Genomic DNA, 21,884 nt, shown 5'->3' on the forward strand with positions numbered 1-21,884 from the left:
CAACCACATCAGCTCTCATGAGTTCAGTTCTCATTCATCTGTGGATAATTCCTAGATCTATATATCCAGCCCTAACCCCTCTCATAATCTGCAGTCATGACTCACCAATTGCCTTTTGTACATCTCAAACTGTACATCCCTTAGGCAATTTCAATCTCAACATATCTAAAACAGAGCTCATCATCTTTTCCCCAAATTTCTTCTCCTTTTCTGAAATTCCTTATTACTCTGGAAGGTACCACCTTCCTCCCAGTTACCAAAGCTCACTAATTCGATATCTTCCTCAGCTTCATTTGCACATATCTAAACTGCTTGCTAATTCTTGTCATTTCTACCTTTACAGCATCTTCCATATAAGGCCCCTTCTGTCCATTCACACAGAAGCCACCTTCGGATAGGCCATCATCATTTCACACCAGGAGGACTATCGTAATAGCTTTCTGGTTGATCCCTCTGCTTCAAGTACAGCAGTTCATTCTCTGACTACCAAAATGATTTTCTTTTTTCTTTTTTTGGGGGGACAGTGTGGGACGGGTTAGTGTGTCACACATTTAACAATAATCAACAGAAACATTTCAGAATACAAAGAAGAGGATCATAGATTTGATAACATAAATTTGATTACATACAATTTTCAAAATATATATTAAATTTAAGGACATTGCTTGTTCTTAACAAACTTAGTGGTAATAAACTTGTCCTATTTGCCTCTTTAATGACTTATTTTTTCCTCTGTATTTTTGTTTTATTGATACTCCTTTATCTTATTTTATTTTTTATTTATTTGCATCTCTGTCACTATCCACTAACTCACCTTCTGCTCCCCCTAGAAGCCCTCCCTTGAAACAAATAAGTATAAAATAAATCAACAACCTGGTCATGTCTAAAAATGGGAAGCATGCTTCACCATCATCTTCCGAACTCGTGATTGGTCTCTGGTTTGATCAGAGTTCTGACATCTTTCAGAGTAACAAGAAGTGCTACTATAAATATTTTTCCATCTCTAATTCCTTTCCCTTGGTCTTTGATATCTTTGGGGGTATGTCTGTAGTAATAGGATTACTCTTTTCTATATACTTATATATACTTTTCTACCAACAGATTCGCTTTTAGTAGCTTTTAGAAGTCAACAGCACAATACATGGGAAAGTGTCAGATAACGGGGTTCTTTTTTAGATTCAGTTTTATTTTATTTTAAAGTCTACATTATTGTCCTCCCAGCTTCCCCAAGTGAGAAAATAAGAAAAACAAAATCCATTACAAACATATATATTCGAATAAAGTAAATCTCCCCCCAGATATGTCTCTCATATATGTGGCATGTTTCATCATGAGTCCTCTGGAATTGTAGTTAGTTATTATATTGACCAGAGTTCCTAAGTCTTTCAAAGTTATTTGTCTTTACAGTATCATTGTTATTGTGTGAATTGTTCTAGTTCTGCTATTTTCACTTTGCATTAAGTTCATACCAGTCTTCCCAAGTTTCTCTGAAATAATCCCCTTCATTTCTCACAGTGCAATAATATTCCTTTACATTCATATATCATAACTTGTTCAGCCATTCTCCAGTTGATAGACACCTCATTTTCCAATTCTTTGCTATCACAAAAAGAGTTGCTATAAATAGTTTTGTTTGTGTGGCTCCTTTTCCTCTTTATTCAGTCTCTTTGGGGTATAGACCTAGTAGGGATATTACTGGGTTAAAGGGTAGACACAATTTAATAACTTTTGGGGCATAGTTCTAAATTGCTTTCCAGAATGATTGTTCAAAGTCATTTTTAAAGTACAGATCTGACCCAAGTCGCTCCCCCTATTCATTAAACTCCAGTCATTCCCTAGTACTTGTAGGATCGAATATAAAGTTCTCTGTCTGAGGTTAAAGCACTTGGCAGTCTGGCCTTTTTCAACCTTCCCAGGAACTCCCCTCCATGCATTGTAAAGATCCAGAAACCTTGGTCTCCTTGCTGTTCCTTATACACAGTACTCCATCTTGCAACTCCACACCTTTTCAGTGGCTGTCCCCCATGCCCGGAATGCTCTGCCTGCTATTTTCCCTGGCCTTCTGTAATGCTTAGCTCAAATCCTTCTGCTAGTGACCTTTCCCAGTCACTCCTATTGCTAGTGCCTTCCCACTGAGGTTACACCTTCCATTTACATGTATCTGTATTTGTATCTCTATCTAGATGGATAAATCTTGTATATGCGTGGTTCTTTGCATATTGCCTTCCATATTAGAATGTCCACTCCTTGAGGGCTGGAATCATGTTTTTGCCCTTCTTTGAATTCCCAGTGCTTAGCACACAGTAACCACTCAGTAAATCCTTGGTATCTGGTAGTTCATAGTGAAAAGGCCTCTTAGCAGCTTCAGTGGTAGTCAGGCGTATGTTTAGAATATATATGGAAACCTCAAGCATGGGGTGCCCAATAGTAGCAGCACCTCCCCCTGTTCTCATCTTTGACCCTGGGCTTCCTAGCAAGGTGCTGGGATCTTACCTTAAAACCACAGTGTGAACCTATCTTATTTGCTATAGGTGATTTCAAATGAGAATTTAATTTCTCAATCCATGATTTTTTTTTATTTAACTTTTTGGAGGGGGGAAGGCAGGGCAGTTGGAGTTAAGTGACTTGCCTAAGGTCACATGGCTAGTAAGTGTTAAGTGTCTGAGTCTGGATTTGAATTCAGGCCCTCCTGACTTCAGGGCCAGTGATCTATTCACTGCGCCACCTAGCCATCCCTCTCAATCCATTCTCGACTCTGTGACTGATCTATAGGGACATCTTTACTCTTTTACTGGGAAGTAGTATTTTTTTGTACCATTGATTAGAAATTGTTCTTTTTTCTTCTCATCATGGGTGTCTGTGAAACCATGTATTGTTGAATAACCACTGTGTTCATATCACACCCAGGAAATCGTCCCCATTTCATAGGTGGTTCTAGACTTTAAAAGTCATTATAACTCTCATTTTACTTTTTAGCTACCACTCCTCATTAATTGGAATTCTTGATTATCTGGGCTCCAAGTCCTCTCTTGACTTCTTGTTCAAGTTCCTTTGACATTATGGCTACTGTCCCCAGTGGTATGTATCCCTAAGAAATCCTGATCTCCTGCTCTCACCTCTATCTAGTGGCCCTAGAGGCTCTCCTTCCAGGCTGTGTTTGACCTCTGCATACTCCATTCTGCCACTGACACTTTTTCTTTCTGTCCCACCTTTTTGTGGGATTTTGTGGCCTTTGATTGTCTGGTCTCCCTCAATTTCTCCAGACCCTTTCCCCTTGAGATTCTCATGTTATTTTGCTGCCTAGACATCCCTGATTTGTACTTGAATTGTTGGAAGTTCCCAGATAGCACTTCTTGGAGATTCTTAAATTTATTTAAATATCTCCTTCACAGTTCAACAGTGCACACCTGCATCTTCTCAAGCTTAGGCCCAAGCAAGGTTAAGTGACTAACCAGATCCCATAATGACGTAGTTAGTGGCAGAATTAGTATTTGACCCTGAGTCTTCTTACTCCTTGTCCCATGTTCTTTGTACTGCTTCACACTGTCTCTCTTGTCCATACCAAGAAACTCTTTCATCTTACAATGTGTGGTGTGCTGTGGGGTTGAGTGCCTTCAGTTTCACTCTAGCTAGAAGACTATAGTCTATGCATGTATCATATCAGTGTGTCAGTTACCTCCCAGTTGGCAGGCTACCTTCAAAAGCAACTCCCATTATTGTCAGAAACCCCATATTCCCAAAGTGCCTCTGGCTTAAAACTGGAGTCATCTTTGGCTCCTCTCTCTCCTACCTTTTGTAATAAATTTCTCCAATAAGTGGTTACTCCTGCTGCCTTCTCTTCCCTCATCAGCCGCTCCCTCCTTATCTGGCACAATCTGACTTTCATCCTTACTATTCTGCTGAAACTACTCTCATTAAGGTCACCAGTCATTGCCCTCTGGGCAGAATTTGTCATCTTTTCTCTCTCATCCTCCTTGACTTTTGCATCTGACTCCTTCTTAATTCTACTTTCCTTTGGCTTCTGTGACTGTCTTCGTCCTCTTAGACCTGGGCATCTAGTAAGGTTCAGCCACTGATCGTTTTTCCTTCTCTTATTCTTTGCTCCATCAGAATTAAATCTATAATACTATATCTATGTGATTGACTTCCAAATCTGTATGTCTAGCCCTGTCATCGTTCCCTCTTCAGTCTCATATTCTTCACTGCCCATGAATCTTGACTTGGATCATAGGATTTCAGAGCTGAAAAGGAATATAATTCAATGCCTTCATTAGTAGATAAGGAAACAGAATCACAGAGTGGTGTGATTTGCCCTGTGTTCTGTATCTTGTTCGTTATTGACAGGGAGGGACTAAAACTAGAACCCAGGTTGCTGAGGACCTAATCCAGTATACTCTATTACAGTAGTGTTACCTTGTGACCCCAGCAATCGGCAAAGTTTGTGTTGAGGCACATTTGATATCCATACCTTGTTGCATTTCAGTTTAAGAAACAATCTGTCTGCAAGGTGCTTACCAATCAAGTGGGGAATAGAAAAATATATGCATGAAACAGTGAGTAAAAGAAACAAGATCATGTATGATAAATTGCTAATTTTTCTGGTTCCTATAACAAATATAAAATGAGAAGAGAAAACAAAACATGTAAAGTATATACTATTGTTAAATATTGAACTGCAGTGTGCCATCCTCTTATAACTTACTCCAAGTTATACTGGAATGAGGGGCAGGGCAGAAGTGACTTCTGAATTAGACGTTTTATTGCACTCTGATTGTACCTGCCCTGTTAGCAAAGTCCTGGTACCTTCCCCCTTTCCCTCTCCTTCCAAATAGCAGGGGTTACAGATTTCAATGTTAATGTCCTTTATACCATTCCTTGTTTGTATCCAGTTTCATTTTCAGGCAGATTCAGGGCTATGACCTGCTCAGACTTTTATTGCCTTTAAATTGCTGGAGTTATAACCAGAGGGTTCCATCAAGTAAAAGGTAAAGGGGTTGCTGTAATTAGAGCATTTAGGTTTAGGTTGTTTACCTGGAAGCACTGGGAAAATTTAGCCCCATGTCTTTTCACTTGTGAATAATTTTGGTGCTCTCTCTTTCTCCTTTCCTCCCTCCCTCCCTCCTTCCCTTTCTCCCTCTCTCTCCCCCTTCTGCCCCCGTCTCTTCACATGAGAAAGCTTGAGCTTGCTGAACAAAACGATGTGGGGTCAAAGGGAAAAAATTTTTTTTCATAATTTTGACCTCCTCAGACAAAGCACCTTTTTGCCACAAGCAAATATACTTTTTCGTGCACCAGTGAACTTAATCTTATTTCTTAGCAAAGTGATTGGCTAGGTTGGTTCTTATAAGAGTTTTGGGTTTCTTAAAGTTCACTTTTGTTTCAGATAAGGGAAACAATATGACATTTTAGTCTCCCCTGACAGATATTAGTATGTCCACTTGTGGAATGTTAAAGCTAAATCCACTCTCGTCCAACTCTTTATTTGGCTGCTCTGACTGGTGTGGCTCACAAGAGGAATAGTCTTCCACGGGAGATGGCCATATTGGTGCGTGTTTCTATAGCTAAACATCTTTTGCAGCCCTAGGTTTTCTGTGTCTGTTGGCTTTCACACACAAAGAGGAGACACCTTTCTTTCCACTAGGGAGCAGCAGCATGTTATATTTTAATCCCCAGAACAATAAGATAGCAAAAACATAAAACAGCTATTTGGCATGTTCGTTCTGTGACAGGATGGGTTCAGAGTACCCCAATTCAGAAGTCTGTTATCTTCCTTTCTGACTTGACTGCTGATACAGGGCTGAAAGTACCAGACAGTTCTCTAGCCGCCACCTTCCTTTACTCCTCCTTAATTGAAGTTCTTGACTCTTTGGGCTCCATGTCTGCTCCTGACTTCTTGCTCAGGTCCCTTTGACATCATAATTACCATCCCTAAGAAATTTTGATCTCCTACCCTCACCCCTGTCTGGTGTACGTTAGAGTCTCTGCCCCCAAACCCTGTTTGACCTCAGCATATCCCATTCACTCCACCCCTAATGCTTGTTCTTCTGTTCTCCCTCACTTTTTGTGGCCTTTTATTGTCTTGTCTCCCTCTGTCTGTTTCTCCAGACTTTTTCCTTGAGATTCTTAGGCCGTTCTGCTTCTAGATTTCACACCTGCACTGTTGGTGACACTCCCCAGATCCCACATCTTAGAGATCTAAAATTTACTTAAAATATCTCCTTTACAGTTCAATAGCACGTACCTGCACTTTCTCAAAACAAATCCAGTGGACTCATTATATTTTCAAATGCTTATGACTTTACATTTATAGGAATATTGGGATGTGGACAATTTTTAAATGCTCCGTGTGAGATTTTTCCCCAAAATTCACCTTCTGGGAGGATAACATATTATTCTAAAACATGTGCTTCCAGTCTTCTTGAGTTGAGCATATCCAGAAGAGACTCCCAGATCATCTGGTCCCACTTGTTCATTCCAGAGGAGCCCAGAAAGGTTCAAACATTTCCCAGAGTTGTATAGATAACAAGCAGCAGATAGAGAATTTGAACCTCTATATTCCTATGCCAGAACTAATGTTCTTCCTGCTACATCAGTGATGCCTGAGGACATCAGACGCTTGAAAGCTCCATCCTGGCTATACACAGCAGAGTGTGCTGGCACTCCACTTGTTCATGAGGGTATTCAGCAACAGTTCAGCAATCCCAGACTTCCTCTGGTCATTCTGCCCCCCGTCGAGATGGTCCCCAAAGGCACAAGCTCATTTTCATGGTCCAAATAAAAGAGAGTTAGGAAGGCAGAGCAAATAATGAACCCCAAGGACAGTTATTCTTGACACTGCTATCTCCTAATTGCTGCCATTTATTTATTTAGACAGTTCAGAGGCATTCATTTCACTTATGATTTGATACCCTAAAACTTTTTTTTTTTTTTTGCTTTTTGGAGGGCAGTTGGGGTTAAGTGACTTGCCCAAGGTCACACAGCTAGTTTTTGTGTTAAGTGTCTGAGGGCAGATTTGAATTTAGGTCCCCCTGACTCCAGGGCTGGTGTTCTTTTCACTGTGCCACCTAGCTGCTCCCCCCCCCAACTCTTAAGAAACAAAATATAGAGACTCTATCACAGATTATGGTCATTACAAGCCAAAGTGGTTTGGAGAAATTGGCAGTGGTTTGTGACAAATGGCCCCCTAGTTATTTGCATGAGTTTTCAGAATAGCTTCACTAATGCTCTTCCCCCTCCCTTCCTGAGGAGATCCATTTTTATCTGTATCTTTTGAGAAGAAATATAAGGAATCAACTGGTTACTAGACCAAAACTCAGTGAGGAAAATGGCATCTAATAGAATAACCACCTCAAAGAGCTGCATTTTTCATATGCTAAATCAAAAATTTTTTTATTTGGGGCAAAAATATTGCTAAATGTAAGAGAAATGTTTTGTTCTCTATCCTTTCCCCTTTTTTGAAAGGAGAGAGGTACAGTGGTCATAAAAGACTACCTACCACGTGAGAGAGAACATTTTGTTTTTGCCTGGCTTTGGTTCGTTTTACTTAGGCTGCTTGTGCACCAACTCCAAGCACCAAGTCTTGAACTTGTCACAGATGACAAGTCTGTGGGAAGCTAAAAAAAGAAGGAAGCTGGTCCTTTGAGGTAGTGAGGGCTGAGCTTTTTGGTTACTTTGGCAGTACATAGCTGTACTTTCAGAGTGAGAAATGTGGGCACGTTGGGAGACAAGATCCCCTTTTGAAGTCTGCTTTGTAAGGATGGGGGGAGGAATATTTTATGAGCTGAGATTAAATATTTGTTCCTTGGATTTAGGAAACTTTTCTAAAAGTAATACCATACAAGAGGATGTAAGTGTAATTTCCTATTCTGACCCTGTGTTTAAGACCATAAGAGAATAGATTTCACGCTGGCAGAGACCTTAGGGGTCATCAAATCCTATTCCTGTATTCTACAGATGAGCAGATTTAGGCTCAGAGATGTGATTAGTACAAAGGCAGTGCAGGTAGTAAGGAGCAAAGCTGGAGTTTGAACCTAGATCCTCTGCCTTTAAATCCAACACTTTCCACTATACCAACCCTGCCACTTCCCCTCTATATGTAACTTTAGACCCTTTTGAAGGAAATCCGTAATTCCACCTGTTCTTCCCTGTTATATTCCTTTAAGTATTTGGCACAATCAGTGGGAGTGGGAGTACAGTGGGGATATGGAAAATTACTAAGACTCATTAAACTCATCCGTCATTTGCCTTTTATGACATATGTGGGGCCCTAGAAAAGGTCTCAAGGGATTATGAAGTCCTCAACAAGGAAAAGAAGGATTGGGGGATACTGGTAGTGTTTTCATCAGTTTTTCCAATTGAAGTTTAAGATCTTGGGTGAAAAAGGAAGCTATGTCGAGATAAGTAGGGATATTACTTCAGATGTTTATATACTAATGTATAGAACACAGGTAATAAACAAGTGAGTATGAGGTTTTAACATAAGGTAAATGAAGATAGGAATTACTAAGATTTGGTGAGATAGAATTAATGACTATAATATATCGTGCTATAGTAGATACAAATGCCTTACTCAGAAGAAACATATCTGATTAGCAAAGTGATAAATTCACTTGTTTGCCAAGAAAATATTTCCATTTGTGTGAAAATCCATAATTACTAAACAAGAAAGAACAATAGAGGGTATTTTGGTCACCATAAAAAGAGAGAGGGAGAAGTTATATTATCTTACACTGGTACCTTGTAACTCCATGGTAAATCTGGGTTCCTGAAGGCTATTCTAAAAGGTTCTAATAAGCTGTAAAATCTTCAGATTGTCTGTTATCTGAAGATCACTTTCACTAAATTGAAGAGGCCTAGGGCAGCTAGTGGACCTGAAGTCAAGAAGATTCCTCTTCATGAATTCAAATCTGGCCTCAGACATTTACTAGCTGTGTGACCCTGGGCAAGTCACTTAACCCTGTTTGCTGAATTCAGTTCCTCAGATTGTAAAATGAATTGGAGAAGGAAATGGCGGACCACTCCAGTATCTTTGCCAAGAAAACCCCAAATGTGTTTGTCAAGAGTCAGACAGGACTGAAAAATGACTGAACCAGTAACTATTTGGCCACAAGGTGATACATTTTTTATCCACAGCAACTCTCAAAGACTGTCTCTTTGTGAAAAGTCAGTGACCTGCATCAGAAGTATTTTGTGAATGTACTACAGAGTGCCTGGCCATATAGATGAAATGGATTGTTTCTGATTACAAAAAAAAAAGTCACAAGATTAAATAGTGTTGGGAAGGAAATGAGACTCTTGCAGAGAGCAGAGTGTGGAAGAACATTGCATAGTGCTAGGGAAAGAGCAGTAAACTGAGTCACAGGAGCCCAGCTCGCTCACTTCATCTCTCTGAGGCTCTGTACGTTCATCTCTGAAATGAGATAGGACTTTGAAGATCCCTTCCAGCTCCAGCTCTGTGACTTCCTCTGGCTGTGAGCTGATAACAACGTGACTTGATCTGGTAAAAGTTTGTAATTGCAGAAGGCAGAAGGAGCAACGAGGAACTGCTGCTACTCTGGCCCTAATTCTGACCCAGAAGATGCAACTAACCGGTTGAATTGTAGAACTGATAGGAATCTGGGAGGGAGCAGGAGGTGGGGGGAGAATGACAATGTCACAGTGTTAATAGCACACTGTTTATATTAAGGGCATGTCTTACCTTTCTGTTGGTGACCAACAAACTAAGTTTTGATTTAATTACATTTTCTTTTTTATTATGAACTTAATCATCAGCAAACATTTAGATTCAAAACAAAACCAAAAAAATGCGTGTGTATGAAAAGGTTACATATAGTTTGTTTTAAAAGTAGATATTCAACTTTAAAAGCATTGTTTTAAATGCTCTGTTTCTGTGACCCTGTCTGAACTTTTTTCTTTTGTTTATTTTATGTTTTATTGATGTACCTTTTATTTACATGCATCCCTTCCCAGTAACTGTTCCCTCCCTTGTAATAAATAAAGTAGTCAAACAACACAAATCATTACATTGGCCATGTCCAGAAATGTGTCTCATTCCGAATCTATTTTATTTCCCCTTCTACCAAGAGATGGGAAGTATGTTTTATCATGAGTGTTCTGAAGTCGTTATTGGTTACTGTATCAATCATTCTGAAGTCTTTCAAAGTTGTGTTTCTTTAACTTATCGTGGTCATCATGTAAATTTCTCTTGATCTTGCTTATTTTGCTCGATAACAATTCCTAGACTCCTTCCAGGTTTCTCTTGGTTCTTCATGTTTGGCATTTCTTTAACAACACAGATATCTAATAGCTTAATATTCCACAATTTGTTCAGCCATTCTTGGGGTATATGTTTTAGTAATAGGATTTGGGTTTTGTTGTTGCCAGATGTGCAAAGAATTTTTTTTAAAGTAATCTTGTTGGCCAAGTCGTGAATGAAGGGAGACACTAGGCATGATCAAACGTGCACATTTCACTGGGGAGTTGATTTCTAAAACAAGTGCATGATCAGCTGCAAATCAAGAGAGTTTCGAGCCTCTCAGATGAAATTCTGAGGTCACAGAGCAAACAAGTCCAGTGAGGGCAAAAAAGGGTTGAAACTGGTGTGTCTTAACAGGGACTTTTATTTTTTGCTCAAATTCAGAAAGAAATTTTATAAAAGATGAAAGTAGAGGTAAGTAACAAAAGAGGAATGAATACAAACAAGTGTGACATGATATATGTAAGATAGAATGTAGAAGGCATAGAATGATCCGAGGCTTGTGAAAAATGCTACCAACAGCAAGAAAGCCTTTGGAGGAGAATGTTTGAGGCATGAAGAAGAACAAGGAAAAGAGAGGCTCACAGCCTGGGGTGAAGAAGCAACATTAATTGATAACAAGCAGAGTCAGCCTCCTATGTAACTGAGACTTGCTGGAATGTGAATATGCATGTCAGATAGGTATACTCTTTCGAAAAGAAACAAATTTGCTGAACAAGGCTCTGGGGTAGTGTTTGTGCGTCAAGATTGTGTACCCTTGTGAGGAAATTAATAAACTGTAGAGGGGAGCCTTGTGAAAAACATTTAAGTGGGGATCAGTGGAGAGAGAAACAGAAGGGATATTACAGAGGCAGTATAGTGCAGCATGCCTGGGTAGGAGGGATAAATAGATATTACGATGAAAAGCAAATCACAAAGCTGATACAGAAGGTTGATATAGTAGCATTGGGGCCCTTCAATTATTGGAACATCTGTTGGAACACTCTGCTAAAAATCAGAAAGAGCAACTAATTATATGTTCTTAGAAATAATTTTCCCCCCTCAAAATATAAAGGAAATGATGAAGGAATTTGATTCTGATGAAGAAGAGGAAAATAACTGCTAGAGTAGAAATAATAAGAATCCTAAGAGGGAGTGACTACCTTGTTTTATGTAAGGATGGGCCAGTTGGACCTCTTCTGTCAGGTACATTCTGTGTTTGAGAGAATGGATTTCAAAGATTTCAGCGAATGCAAGGGTAGGATTTCATGACTTAAAGAGTACTTAGAGAAAGTTGATTTAAAAGGAATGTTATTCTCAGCCACAGATTTCTAATGATAGAGACATTTTCCTGATCGGGCTGACATGGGATGCCATCTAAAGAAACCAATATGGAATGTATTGGGGTCTCATGAATTCAGTCTAATTTTAAAGACTTAGAAGATAGATGCAAGGGCAACTACTTTAAATGAAAGAAAAGAGAGGCATGGTTCTAGAAGAATTATGTCAGAAGGGCTGATCCTGGACAGATTCCATGTAGAATAATTTCCTTGTATTAAACTATTTTGCATTTATACTTTATATGTTTATATACTCATTTGTCTCCCTCATTAGATTGCAAACTCCTTGTGAGTATGAATTGTTTCATTCCTTGTACTTGTACCCCCAACATTTTAGTGCTGTTCCTGGCACATGGTAGATAGTTAATACATACTTGTTAGTTGATGGATTGTGCAGTGTCTTCAGTTCTGAGGGTGTCATTTAGGAAGGACGTTGATAAGCTAAATCAGGTCTGAAGAAAGACCCTTGAAACCATGTCATAGAAGAATTTGTTGAAGAGGAAAGGATATCTTTGGATAAGAGAAGCCTTGGCAGAAGGAGGAGGAGAGGGCTATCTTCATGTATTTAAAGAGGATAAAAGTCCCAGTTTTGCAAAAGTGTTTTTAGAAATTTTATCTATGATATTGAGAAACTACAGATTACGTCCAATAGAAACTTTTATGCATAATGATTGGAGAACAACCAAATGAACTATAGCATCTCAGTGATATGGAATACTGTTGTTCTGTAAAAAGATAGATAATGAAGAATACAAAGAAATGTGGAAATATTCATTCAAAATGATAAGTGAAGAAGAGATGAGAACATCATATACATTAACTGTAATTGAATTAAAATAATAGCAAAATCTGATGAGTACACTGATGAAATAGATATTGGGAAGGAATGCAAACAAAAAAGATGTGATTTTGTTAAATTTATGTGACTTCCCTTTAACTATAGTTTAGGTTTTATGGTTTACATACAATTTCACTGTTTCTAATTTGTTGGTAGTTACAGTTTTAAAACCTTTTTCAAAAAATACTTGAAAGGCTGTCATGTGGAAGAGGAGTTAAATTTATCTTACTTGCCTGCAAAGGCTTATTGTGGCTTGATATAAGGAAAAACTGAAATGATCTGCCTTGGGGGGTAATTCTCCATCCCTGGAGGTCTTCAAGTGGTGGTTGGAACCACTTAACAGTAAAAAATAGTAAAGGATGTTTCTTCTCAAATATGAATTGGATTCTGAGCTCCCATCCAACTCAGAGATTCTATAATAAGTAGAACTATTTAACTTCAGTTTTACATTCATTTCTCTTAAGAAGAATAAACTTTAGACTGGAAACAGTAGGGCAAAAATAATTCAAGTAAATTGGAGCTCAAGTTAGGCAAAGAAACAGAGTAAATAATAGTTCTAAATGAGCTCTATTCTTCTGACCCAATGTCTTGAAAGAACTTAGGAATGTGACTATTAATAATAATAGCCCATATTATTTAAAATTTTATATATTGCTTATATATATGATATATGCATATATCTCCATTTTTCATATGAGGAAAGAGACTGAGATGTGTTTAAGGACTTGCCCAAGGTCACATAATGTCTGAGGCAAGATTGAAAAACAGTCCTTACTGACTTCAAGTTCAATATACTACCTACTATACCATGCATGTTACTAGGATTTGGTGATCTCTCAGCAATTGGGGATAACAGGACCTTCTTTCTCATTTTGGCACAGCTTCTAGGTTGTTTCAGCCTGAGCAGTACAGTGGAAAGCACATTAACAATGTAACCCTGAGCAAATCACTTAACCTTTTTCTTCCTCAATTTCCTCATCTGTAAAAGCTCTGTCCAAGAGGGTTCCACTGGGTGACCTCTAAGGTCCTTTTCCAGCTCTAAATCAATGATCTTTACTATTTTTCTTTCTAAAGTGCTCAGAAACAATCTTTTAGTAATGTGGTATATACTTTTGCTAGTGAGTCCACTTTAAGCCCAAAGGAATCTGTCTTTCCCCTTCAAGTGAATTTGTTTGTTAAATTTTTTTTTTTTTTACCTATTTGTAGTCTTATCTACTTAGCCTTTCTGGTCTAATCCATCTATAGCACACACCTCCCCACTACCCCCCATGACATTTACATAATAGGTGCCCCTGTTAGCCTTTACAGAATGAATGAATGCTTGCTCTCAAATAGGTTGGTAGAAAACAATATCTAGGGTTTAGCACTGACCTCAGAGAGTTCTGTGATATCTCTACCAATTTAGAGTTAGACCAAAGACAACTTCATGCTGTTAAGGTGAGGGATGATAATGTCTTGCGTTTATGTAAAAGTTTAGCTTACAAAAACTGTAGGTAAAACAAGTTGGGCAGAATAACAAGGAACTACTTCTGTCTTTCTGTGTACTAGATCACCTTTAGTGTTGTCTAGTCACTAAAATCAGGGTCTAGAGGAATTATCAGCTAGTCTGTAAACACGTTAAGTAAGCTCTTACTGTGCACCACGAACTGTGCTGATCTCTGGACACAAAGGAAGGCAAAAGATAGTCCCTGCTCTCAAGGAGTGCAGTCTAATGGAGACAGCTTGCAAACAACTATGTACCAACAGGCTCTATGTGGGATACATGGAGATAATTAACAGAGGGAAAGCACTAAAATTAAGGGGGAAAGCCTTCCTGTAGAAGGTGGGATTTTAGCTGGGGCTTAAAGAAAGTCAGGGAACCAAAAGGTGGAAAATTCTAGGATTAAGGGAGAGCCAGTGAACATTCCTAGAATCACGAGATACAGAGTGTGTCTTGGGCTAGGAACAGCAGGAGGCCTGGCTCACTGGATCACAGAGTATGTAGAAGAGTGTATGGTGTCAGAAGACTGGAAAAGCCAGTAAGAAGACTAGAAATGTAGGAAGTAAAAGGTCTTCATTTTTGTTTTTATAATATCCTCAGTACCTCATACATAGTAGGTGCTTAATAAATGTTTGTTGTATTAAAATGAACCTATAGATAAAGCATTCCTTCCTGTGGATGCAAGGGGACACATTTCTCCTCTCCTCCCCCTTTCCTTGTCACTTTCTCCTTATTCCTGCCTTCTCATCCACCCTCAGTTGACTAGGGAAGAAGTCATGGTCATTTTTCTCCATTCTTGAGGATTTGACCATCATAATTGTGAAGCTATATTGTGTTTTGTAGAATAGATTTGGGGGTTTATTTCCCAGTGCTTGGATCTTGTAGTAGTATGTAAACATGAACGTTTTAGGAGGGTGTCTTTAAGTTGCTTTCTCTTCCTCTGTTTCAGATAGAGTGTTGATTTCTCATTCTCTGTTAGTGCAGTATATCTTGCCCTCTAGGCAGAAATGAAATCTGAGCCAAGCATACAGCATCTGTGCACAGCTGGTAGTCCAATGTTTTGGGATTTTTTTTTCCCTCTGGGTTTGTAATACTGAGTAGGTGGGGGTAATTTTGGATCCCATCAAAAAGTGAAACTAATAGGAAAGTTTGGGGAATACCATTATCTGCCATTTAAACCTTTTTCAACTGTAGCGGGACCTGATTGGCATTCTGAAAACGTGCTTGCCTTCCAAATCAACCTTTTATATTTTTAAGTATTTCCAACTAGAGTGGGAGGTTTTTTGAGGGAAGGAAGCAAGGTTCTAGATTTCCTGATGTTTCCTATGAAAATCCTGTGTTTTAGAATGGCTGTAGATGACCTTCAATTCTATTGGAATCTTTCAGGTATGTGGCATCTAGTAAATTCAAGTGGTAGAATTAGCATCCCATTAGCTAGGAAAGGGTGATGTCTCCCCAAATATTCATGACTCTCCAGAAGTGATGAATTTGTATTCTCATTCTGCTCTGTACTGATCATAAATCCCTTGCTACTTTGGAAGTTAAGAAGGGGGTTGCTGGTTCAACCTTGTTGAAAATTAGATTTGTTTTAAAGCTTTTACCTGCCTTGGAGTTAATTTCCTATCTGCTGGCAACAGCTTTGATCTTACAATTCCCCACTAAGGGCGAATTCCTGGTTTCATCTTTTGTGGGCAAAGCCTAGACAAAAGGAGACATATTACCACAACTCCATGCGCATGCTTCTGATTAGGGCACAGTGAAGTGTTGGGAAAGGAAGAAGCATTGTGATTCACTGTCACTGCCAGCACCTCTGTCATAGAGCCAACTTCGGAAAGAACTGCAGAAGTCATTGAATCCAATCCACATTTCAAGTGCAGTCCCCTACACAATATCCTTGACCAGTGGTCATTCAAGACTACCCCTATACCTTGGCCTAGTAAGTCAATGAAGCAAGTATCTATTAGACTTACCTGCCATGTGCCAGATACTGTGCTAAGCTCTAGGGATGCAAAGAAAGGCAAAAACACAGTGCCTGCCCCTCAAGGGCTCATATCCTAATGGGCAGATGACCTGCAGACAAATGTGCATCTACAGTGTGAGTGGGAGAGAACTTTAGAGGGAAGGCAATGGCAGAACAAGGAGGTGGGATTTGAGTTAAGTTTTGGAGGAGGCCAAGGAAGCCAGGAGATAGAGGGGAGACTGGAGAACATTGCAGGGATGGGGAACAGGCAGAAAAAAGGCTTGAAATCAGTTTACCACTCCTTGGAGTAAGTACATCTGTTCCATCTTGTGGCTTCTGTGCTTGTTAGGAAGTATTTCTTTTGTATTGCAACAAATTCTGTCTTTTCTACAGCTTCTACTCATTTGTTCCTAGCTCTGTCCCCCGAGGGCCAAGTATACGGCCAACCAGTCACTACTCGTGTTGGAGTGTGTGGGAAAGGGAGGGGTGGGCCACAGGACACCTCACACCCTGATTACAAATTGGGCTATTTGTGATTTCTTTACTTCTTTTACTTGACCACTGTCTAGTGTAACTAGTGAACAAATGGAAACTGAAAAAAAAAAAGCTTTGTATCTTTTTTCAGTAGCCTGTTTGCACTCATGTGCTCATGCACACTTTGATTGCCATTGAATGTTAAATGGCTGTTGCCTGTGTTCTAATAAAGCAGGCAAGCATTGGGAGAATTAGCTTCATTAAGTCAGAGAGAGTAAGTGGAATGGAACTTAAGAAAGAGGGAGCCTTATGGGATCTAGCCTCTATTTGCAGTTCTTGTGGAAGGAGCAGGATGAAAACTCTCTCAGAGATCTTGAAATTTTATTTTCATCAACAAAATACAATCTTTAAATGAGCTAACAAATCTTGGTCCCTTTTTAATTGGATCTCCCAGTTTCATCCCTCCATGGGAAATATTCTTGACTCTGAGAATGCTCTCAGAAGTAACGTGTGCAAGACACTCTTGTAAGCCTAATGTACATTATTAACATTTTCTCCATCACTTTTATATCTAGACAATCAACAAAATAATAAATCAGGCCCTGGTTTGTACCATTTGTTGTTTCTGAGGTGTGAGTGCTTATACTGAAAATTTAACAAACGCTTCTCAGAGCTGATTCAAGCTGACTCCAGCACACCCTTGGGAAGAACCAGAAGATAAATGAAAGTACCTGAAAATCATCAAGTACCAACAAAGCCCAGATGTGACTAGAGATTTTCCTCCCTCTATGTCTTCTCTCCAATATTCTACCACCAGCTTAACTTTTTTTCTTGAAACTTAGTTTGCTGAATATTTAGGAGGCAGTGTGGCATCGGAGAAAGAGCCGCTCCCCTTGGGTTCAGGGGACTATGACTTGAATCTCAGCCTTTCTGCTGGCTACTGGTCTAGGCAAGTCACTTAATCCCTCTGCACTTCTCTGAAAGGGACACAGTTATACTTGTACATTCTGCTGTAACCTCTCTTCTACTACTTACCTCCCAGAGTTGTGAGGAAAGCACTTTGTAAATTGTAAAGCATTTTATATAAATGTGAGTTATTCATCTCCGTTTCCTTGGCTGTGAGATTCAGATCAGCTCTTCAGTTATCACTTTTCACTGCTTTGGCCTGGAGAGGTGGGGAGGGGAGGAAGAACCACATAATAGGAAAAGTGATTTTTTTTTCCCCTCCTTTTTTAGTGCTTAGAATAATAGAATTTCAAAACTGAAGGGAACCTAGAAATTGTTTAGTTCAGTTCCTTCATTGTATAAGCAGGGTCAGAATAGGAGGAGTGACTTGTACAAAGTCATATAGCTAGTTAGTGGAAGATATATGATTGAATTTATCTTTCCGATTAGGTTATAATCTTCTTTGGGCCCTAAATGCTGTCTTTACTGTATTATGATAATCCAGTGAGACCCTTACTGAATGTTCAGGTCAGTTAAAAAATAGTCAAGTTGACAGTTTGAAGGGGCAAAAAAAAGCCCATCCATATTTCCATGGACTAAAACTGGGGATCCTTAAATACTGTGAAAGACTAACTCTTTTATCAGCAGGAGACGGTACAGCTTCTAGAGCTGGGGGGCTAGAGCAGCTGGACCTGGCCATTAGCAGAGTTGACATTCTGGATCAGCGCTTCTAATCCCTGGCACTTGAATTTGCACTGAATTTATTAGCTTGTGGAACTACTTGGCAGGCTCATCCAAGATAGGTTTTGCATTCTTGGACTGTATAATTTAGTACTTTTCAAAGTTTTATATAAACCTCCTCACATGGCAGGCCTAAGGAAGACTCATTGCTGGGGCAGTGGTAGCAAAGTTTGATTTCTAGTGAGTATTAGTGACCTTTTAAAAGAGAAGACTGCGATCTATCCACATTTTTTCCTCCCTCTCTTTCCTTGGAGCTCACTGGAAAGAGGCTCTGTGTCTTGCTGGTCACTTAAAGAACTCACTGCTTTTTGTACATTCTACATGTCAATCTAAGCCTGAGATGAAATTCCCAAACACACTTTCCATGTAATTTTTTTTTAATGGACAATTTCAGGTTCACATTGTTTTATCACATATGGGGGAATCGAAATGCTCTGGTAGCAGAGTGTCTTTGTAAATTCCAGATCACTTTTTTTTTACGTTTTTAAGCCTGACATCATTAGTGGCGCTCTTTCTCTGTCTTGTTGCTTTGTTCAAGAATAAAATGAAAAGATAATCAATTCAGACAAGGCTAAAAGGTTCTACTTGATCTTTGTGCTAAGACTGTTTGTATAAAGCAATTGTGAGTTTCCATGGTTCATGTTATCTCAGTGTATCTTGTGAGATGATCCTGTGAAATGAACCCCTGTGGTCCCTGCTTTAGGCTAACTCGGTGTGTCTTTTTCAGTGAGCACAAAGATTCCTCAGAGAAGAAACACAGAGAAAAGGAGAAAACCAAACACAAAGATGGCAGCTCAGAGAAACACAAAGACAAACACAAAGATAGAGACAAGGAGAAACGAAAGGAAGAAAAGGTACCTTATTCTTCAATGGTAAAAGAAACGGAGGTGGCACTTTAAGTTGCCAAACGACACAGGAATTTTCTGTATTAATAGAGAATGTGTTGATCCTTGAACCAGGCAGTTTTGCCTGAGACTTAGAAGCAAATCATAGTCTTAAGCCCCAAAAAGCAAATTCCGTTCATGGTTCTCCCGGCAGATGAGTGTCTTATTATTTTGTTTTGCTTCTTACCTGGAAACCTTTCAGTTAATCAGTGGATAAACTAAGACTATGGGGATCCCTCAAAATAAGTTATATTTAAATGATATAAAACTCTTTTTCAGGTGAAGTATATTTTTGGGCAGAGGAAAAGCACGATCAAAATTATGGCCTAGATGGGTATAGTGGGTAGAGTGCTGGGTTTGGAGCCAAGAAGCAAATCCTTCATCAGACACTTACTGGCTGTGTGGTCCTGGGCAAGTCTGTCTGCCTTAGTTGAAGATACTAATAGCACTTATCTCACAGGATTATTGAAAGGATCAAATGAGATGTTATTTGTAAAATGCTTTGCAAACTTTAAAGCAGTATGCAAATATTGATCATTGTTCTTAGCATTGCTATTACTTGTAGGCTGAAAGTTCTTGCTGGTTATTTGCTTTTGCGTTTTTGATTTTTCATCATGATCCGTCAGAGCCTCACAGAGCCAGCCTAGCCAAATGAAACTTTTTCAGTGAGGTTCTGCCCATCTGGCTGGGGATAGAACATACTGCACAGACTTTTTGAAAGACTCAATGTGTCTGACAAGTCTTAGAAGATTGAGAGAGAAGAGCAATGTGGCTGTTTGGTTTGGCTAAATTTAAAAAATATAGGAAATAGTGTAGTGGCTCACTCCCGATTTTTTCCTGCTCTGCATAGCAGATCATTGAGAGACACAATGATGTCTGCAAGGTGGGAGAAATGGCATATCTATACTCAAAGGTTTAAAATCTTCATTTAGAAGAGAAGGCAGCCTCCCTTCTCATTAAATTAGACTTCAGCGTAGCCTGAAACAAAACTCCCTTCCAAAGGGAGTTAGTATGATATAGCTTTGTGTTTCCCAACTAACTGTACTGGTTCATGGGAAATTTTTACTAGTGTACAGTACTTGGTTACCAAAGGTTCTTATGTCTTAAAATCTATAAGCTTTTTTTTTTTTTTTAGTGCATCCTATTCTCCCTACCCACTGATCCTTATTCCCACTTTCTCCATGGTTCCCATTCCTTACCCACTCTGAACCTCTGAAACCATAATGAGGTTTGATAGAGAATTTACATGTTTTACCATTCTGAAAAACTGGGGGTCAGGGAACAGGGATATAGCAGAAAGACCATGGGACATTGTTCTAATCTCATCTCTGTTCTAGTCTCAGCTCTGCTACTTTCAGAGTCCGCCTTGGTGAGCATTAGTTTACCCATCTGTAAAATGAGGAGACTGGATTACCTGATCCTCTAGGTTCCTTCTAACTCTAAAATTCTGTCATTTTAAGATAACCTTGGAAAGTTCCTTATGAAAAGAAAAGCTGAAGCCTGTGATAAAAAGGATGTCTAAAGTCTTCAAAGCTGGTATTTGTGATTCCATGAGAAATTCACCTGAACTCAAATCATTTGAACCCCTGATCAATTTATACTGTTTTCCTTATAGGGAAGAGCATCTGGAGATGCAAAAATAAAGAAGGAGAAAGAAAATGGTTTCTCTAGGTAAGGAATCTGCTTCATTGATTTATCTTTCAATATTGGTATCCACTAGTTTAACTGCCATGTTAGTGGCCATTGGGCCTCGGAACAGACAGGCCAGGCTTAGTTTTCTTCTTTTTTTTAAGCAATTGGGGTTAAGTAACTTGCTCAAGGTTACATGGCCAGTTATTTCTGGGTGTGGTGCAAAGTATCTGAGCCCGGATTTGATCCCCAGGTCATCCCAACAGTGGAGCTGATGCTCTTACTCGCTGTGCTACCTGGCTGCCCCAGGCTTAGTCTTCTTGACAATTGCAGTGGATGAAGAATTTAAACTGAGCCAACATTGACTCTTGTCCTGTCAAACATTGGGAAGAAAGTAGCAATATGAGTATACCAATAATTTGTTTTGAGGGGTAGGAAGTGATTGGAGCTGTGATTTTTCCAGAAGTGAATGGGGGGAGGGGTGTGTGGCATAATTTGGATGTTCACAAACTAGGATAGCATAGCAAGGATATATTGAACTAAAGTCAATTATCAGCTTCTATTTTGTCTTACTTACTAATGCTAGCCATTCTTTATTACCACATAGCTAAGATTTCTTCTGTCCTCTTTGCTAACAGTGACAGGAGACACCACTAAGGTGTTCCACTTTCTTTCAAAGAATTTCATTGGCAAATTTCATTCTCTCAAGTCTTTGGTGCTTTTAAGCACTGTCTGGAGATAGCCTTAATCTGCTACCTCCATTTAACCACATATTTAGAGGCAATATGGTACATAGAGATAAATCTGGGGGGTACAGGAATTTTGTGGTTTTATGGATAAATACTCAACCTCTTTTCTCCCAGGACTCCAGTTTTTCCTCAAAGGCATAAATTCCCTAAAATAATCCTATATTGTTGCTTCATTTTGTTGGACAGGGCTATAGATATTCCTTTGCTGCTTCCAGCAAAGTGAGTTCGTTCCTAAAACTTGCAACTTTTAGTTTTAGGACAATTTATGGTCAGTCTTGAGACCTTCTAAGTAGGAATAACAGGTGCCTCCCTCAGGCATAATTTTAAACTGTTTTGTGAGAAATGTAGACTGATCATTTAAGTCAAAAGCTCCTTGAGCTAATTAGCACTAGCACATTCTTATCTTAGAAATATAACTGGTCTTCTTTGGGTTTAGTGTCTTGCTGTAGATTTTAACATTTTCTAATTAGTAATAACAAGATTATTCAGTTCTAAAACATGGTCCTTTTTTGTCACTGATAAATTAGTACACCCAGAGTTCCTTTTATTTATTTTTTAATATTTTTTATTTTTTTTTAAAGCAATCGGGGTTAAGTAACTTGCTCAAGGT

General features: G+C 39.1%; 1 protein-coding gene across 1 annotated transcript in view; it reads left to right on the forward strand.

Moving 5' to 3' along the window:
* Positions 1–21,884, forward strand: part of TOP1 (DNA topoisomerase I) — a 123,341-nt gene that overhangs the window by 52,959 nt on the left and 48,498 nt on the right. The window contains exons 3-4 of the mRNA XM_069063576.1: positions 18,740–18,866; positions 20,512–20,567. Coding sequence (XP_068919677.1) covers positions 18,740–18,866; positions 20,512–20,567 — 183 coding nt within the window. The remainder of the gene's footprint in view (positions 1–18,739; positions 18,867–20,511; positions 20,568–21,884) is intronic.

This window comes from Petaurus breviceps, unplaced genomic scaffold (genome assembly GCF_028583685.1).
Source record: "Petaurus breviceps papuanus isolate PSGF00001 unplaced genomic scaffold, PetGlider_PUasm1.0 90591, whole genome shotgun sequence".
Taxonomy (NCBI): domain Eukaryota; kingdom Metazoa; phylum Chordata; class Mammalia; order Diprotodontia; family Petauridae; genus Petaurus; species Petaurus breviceps.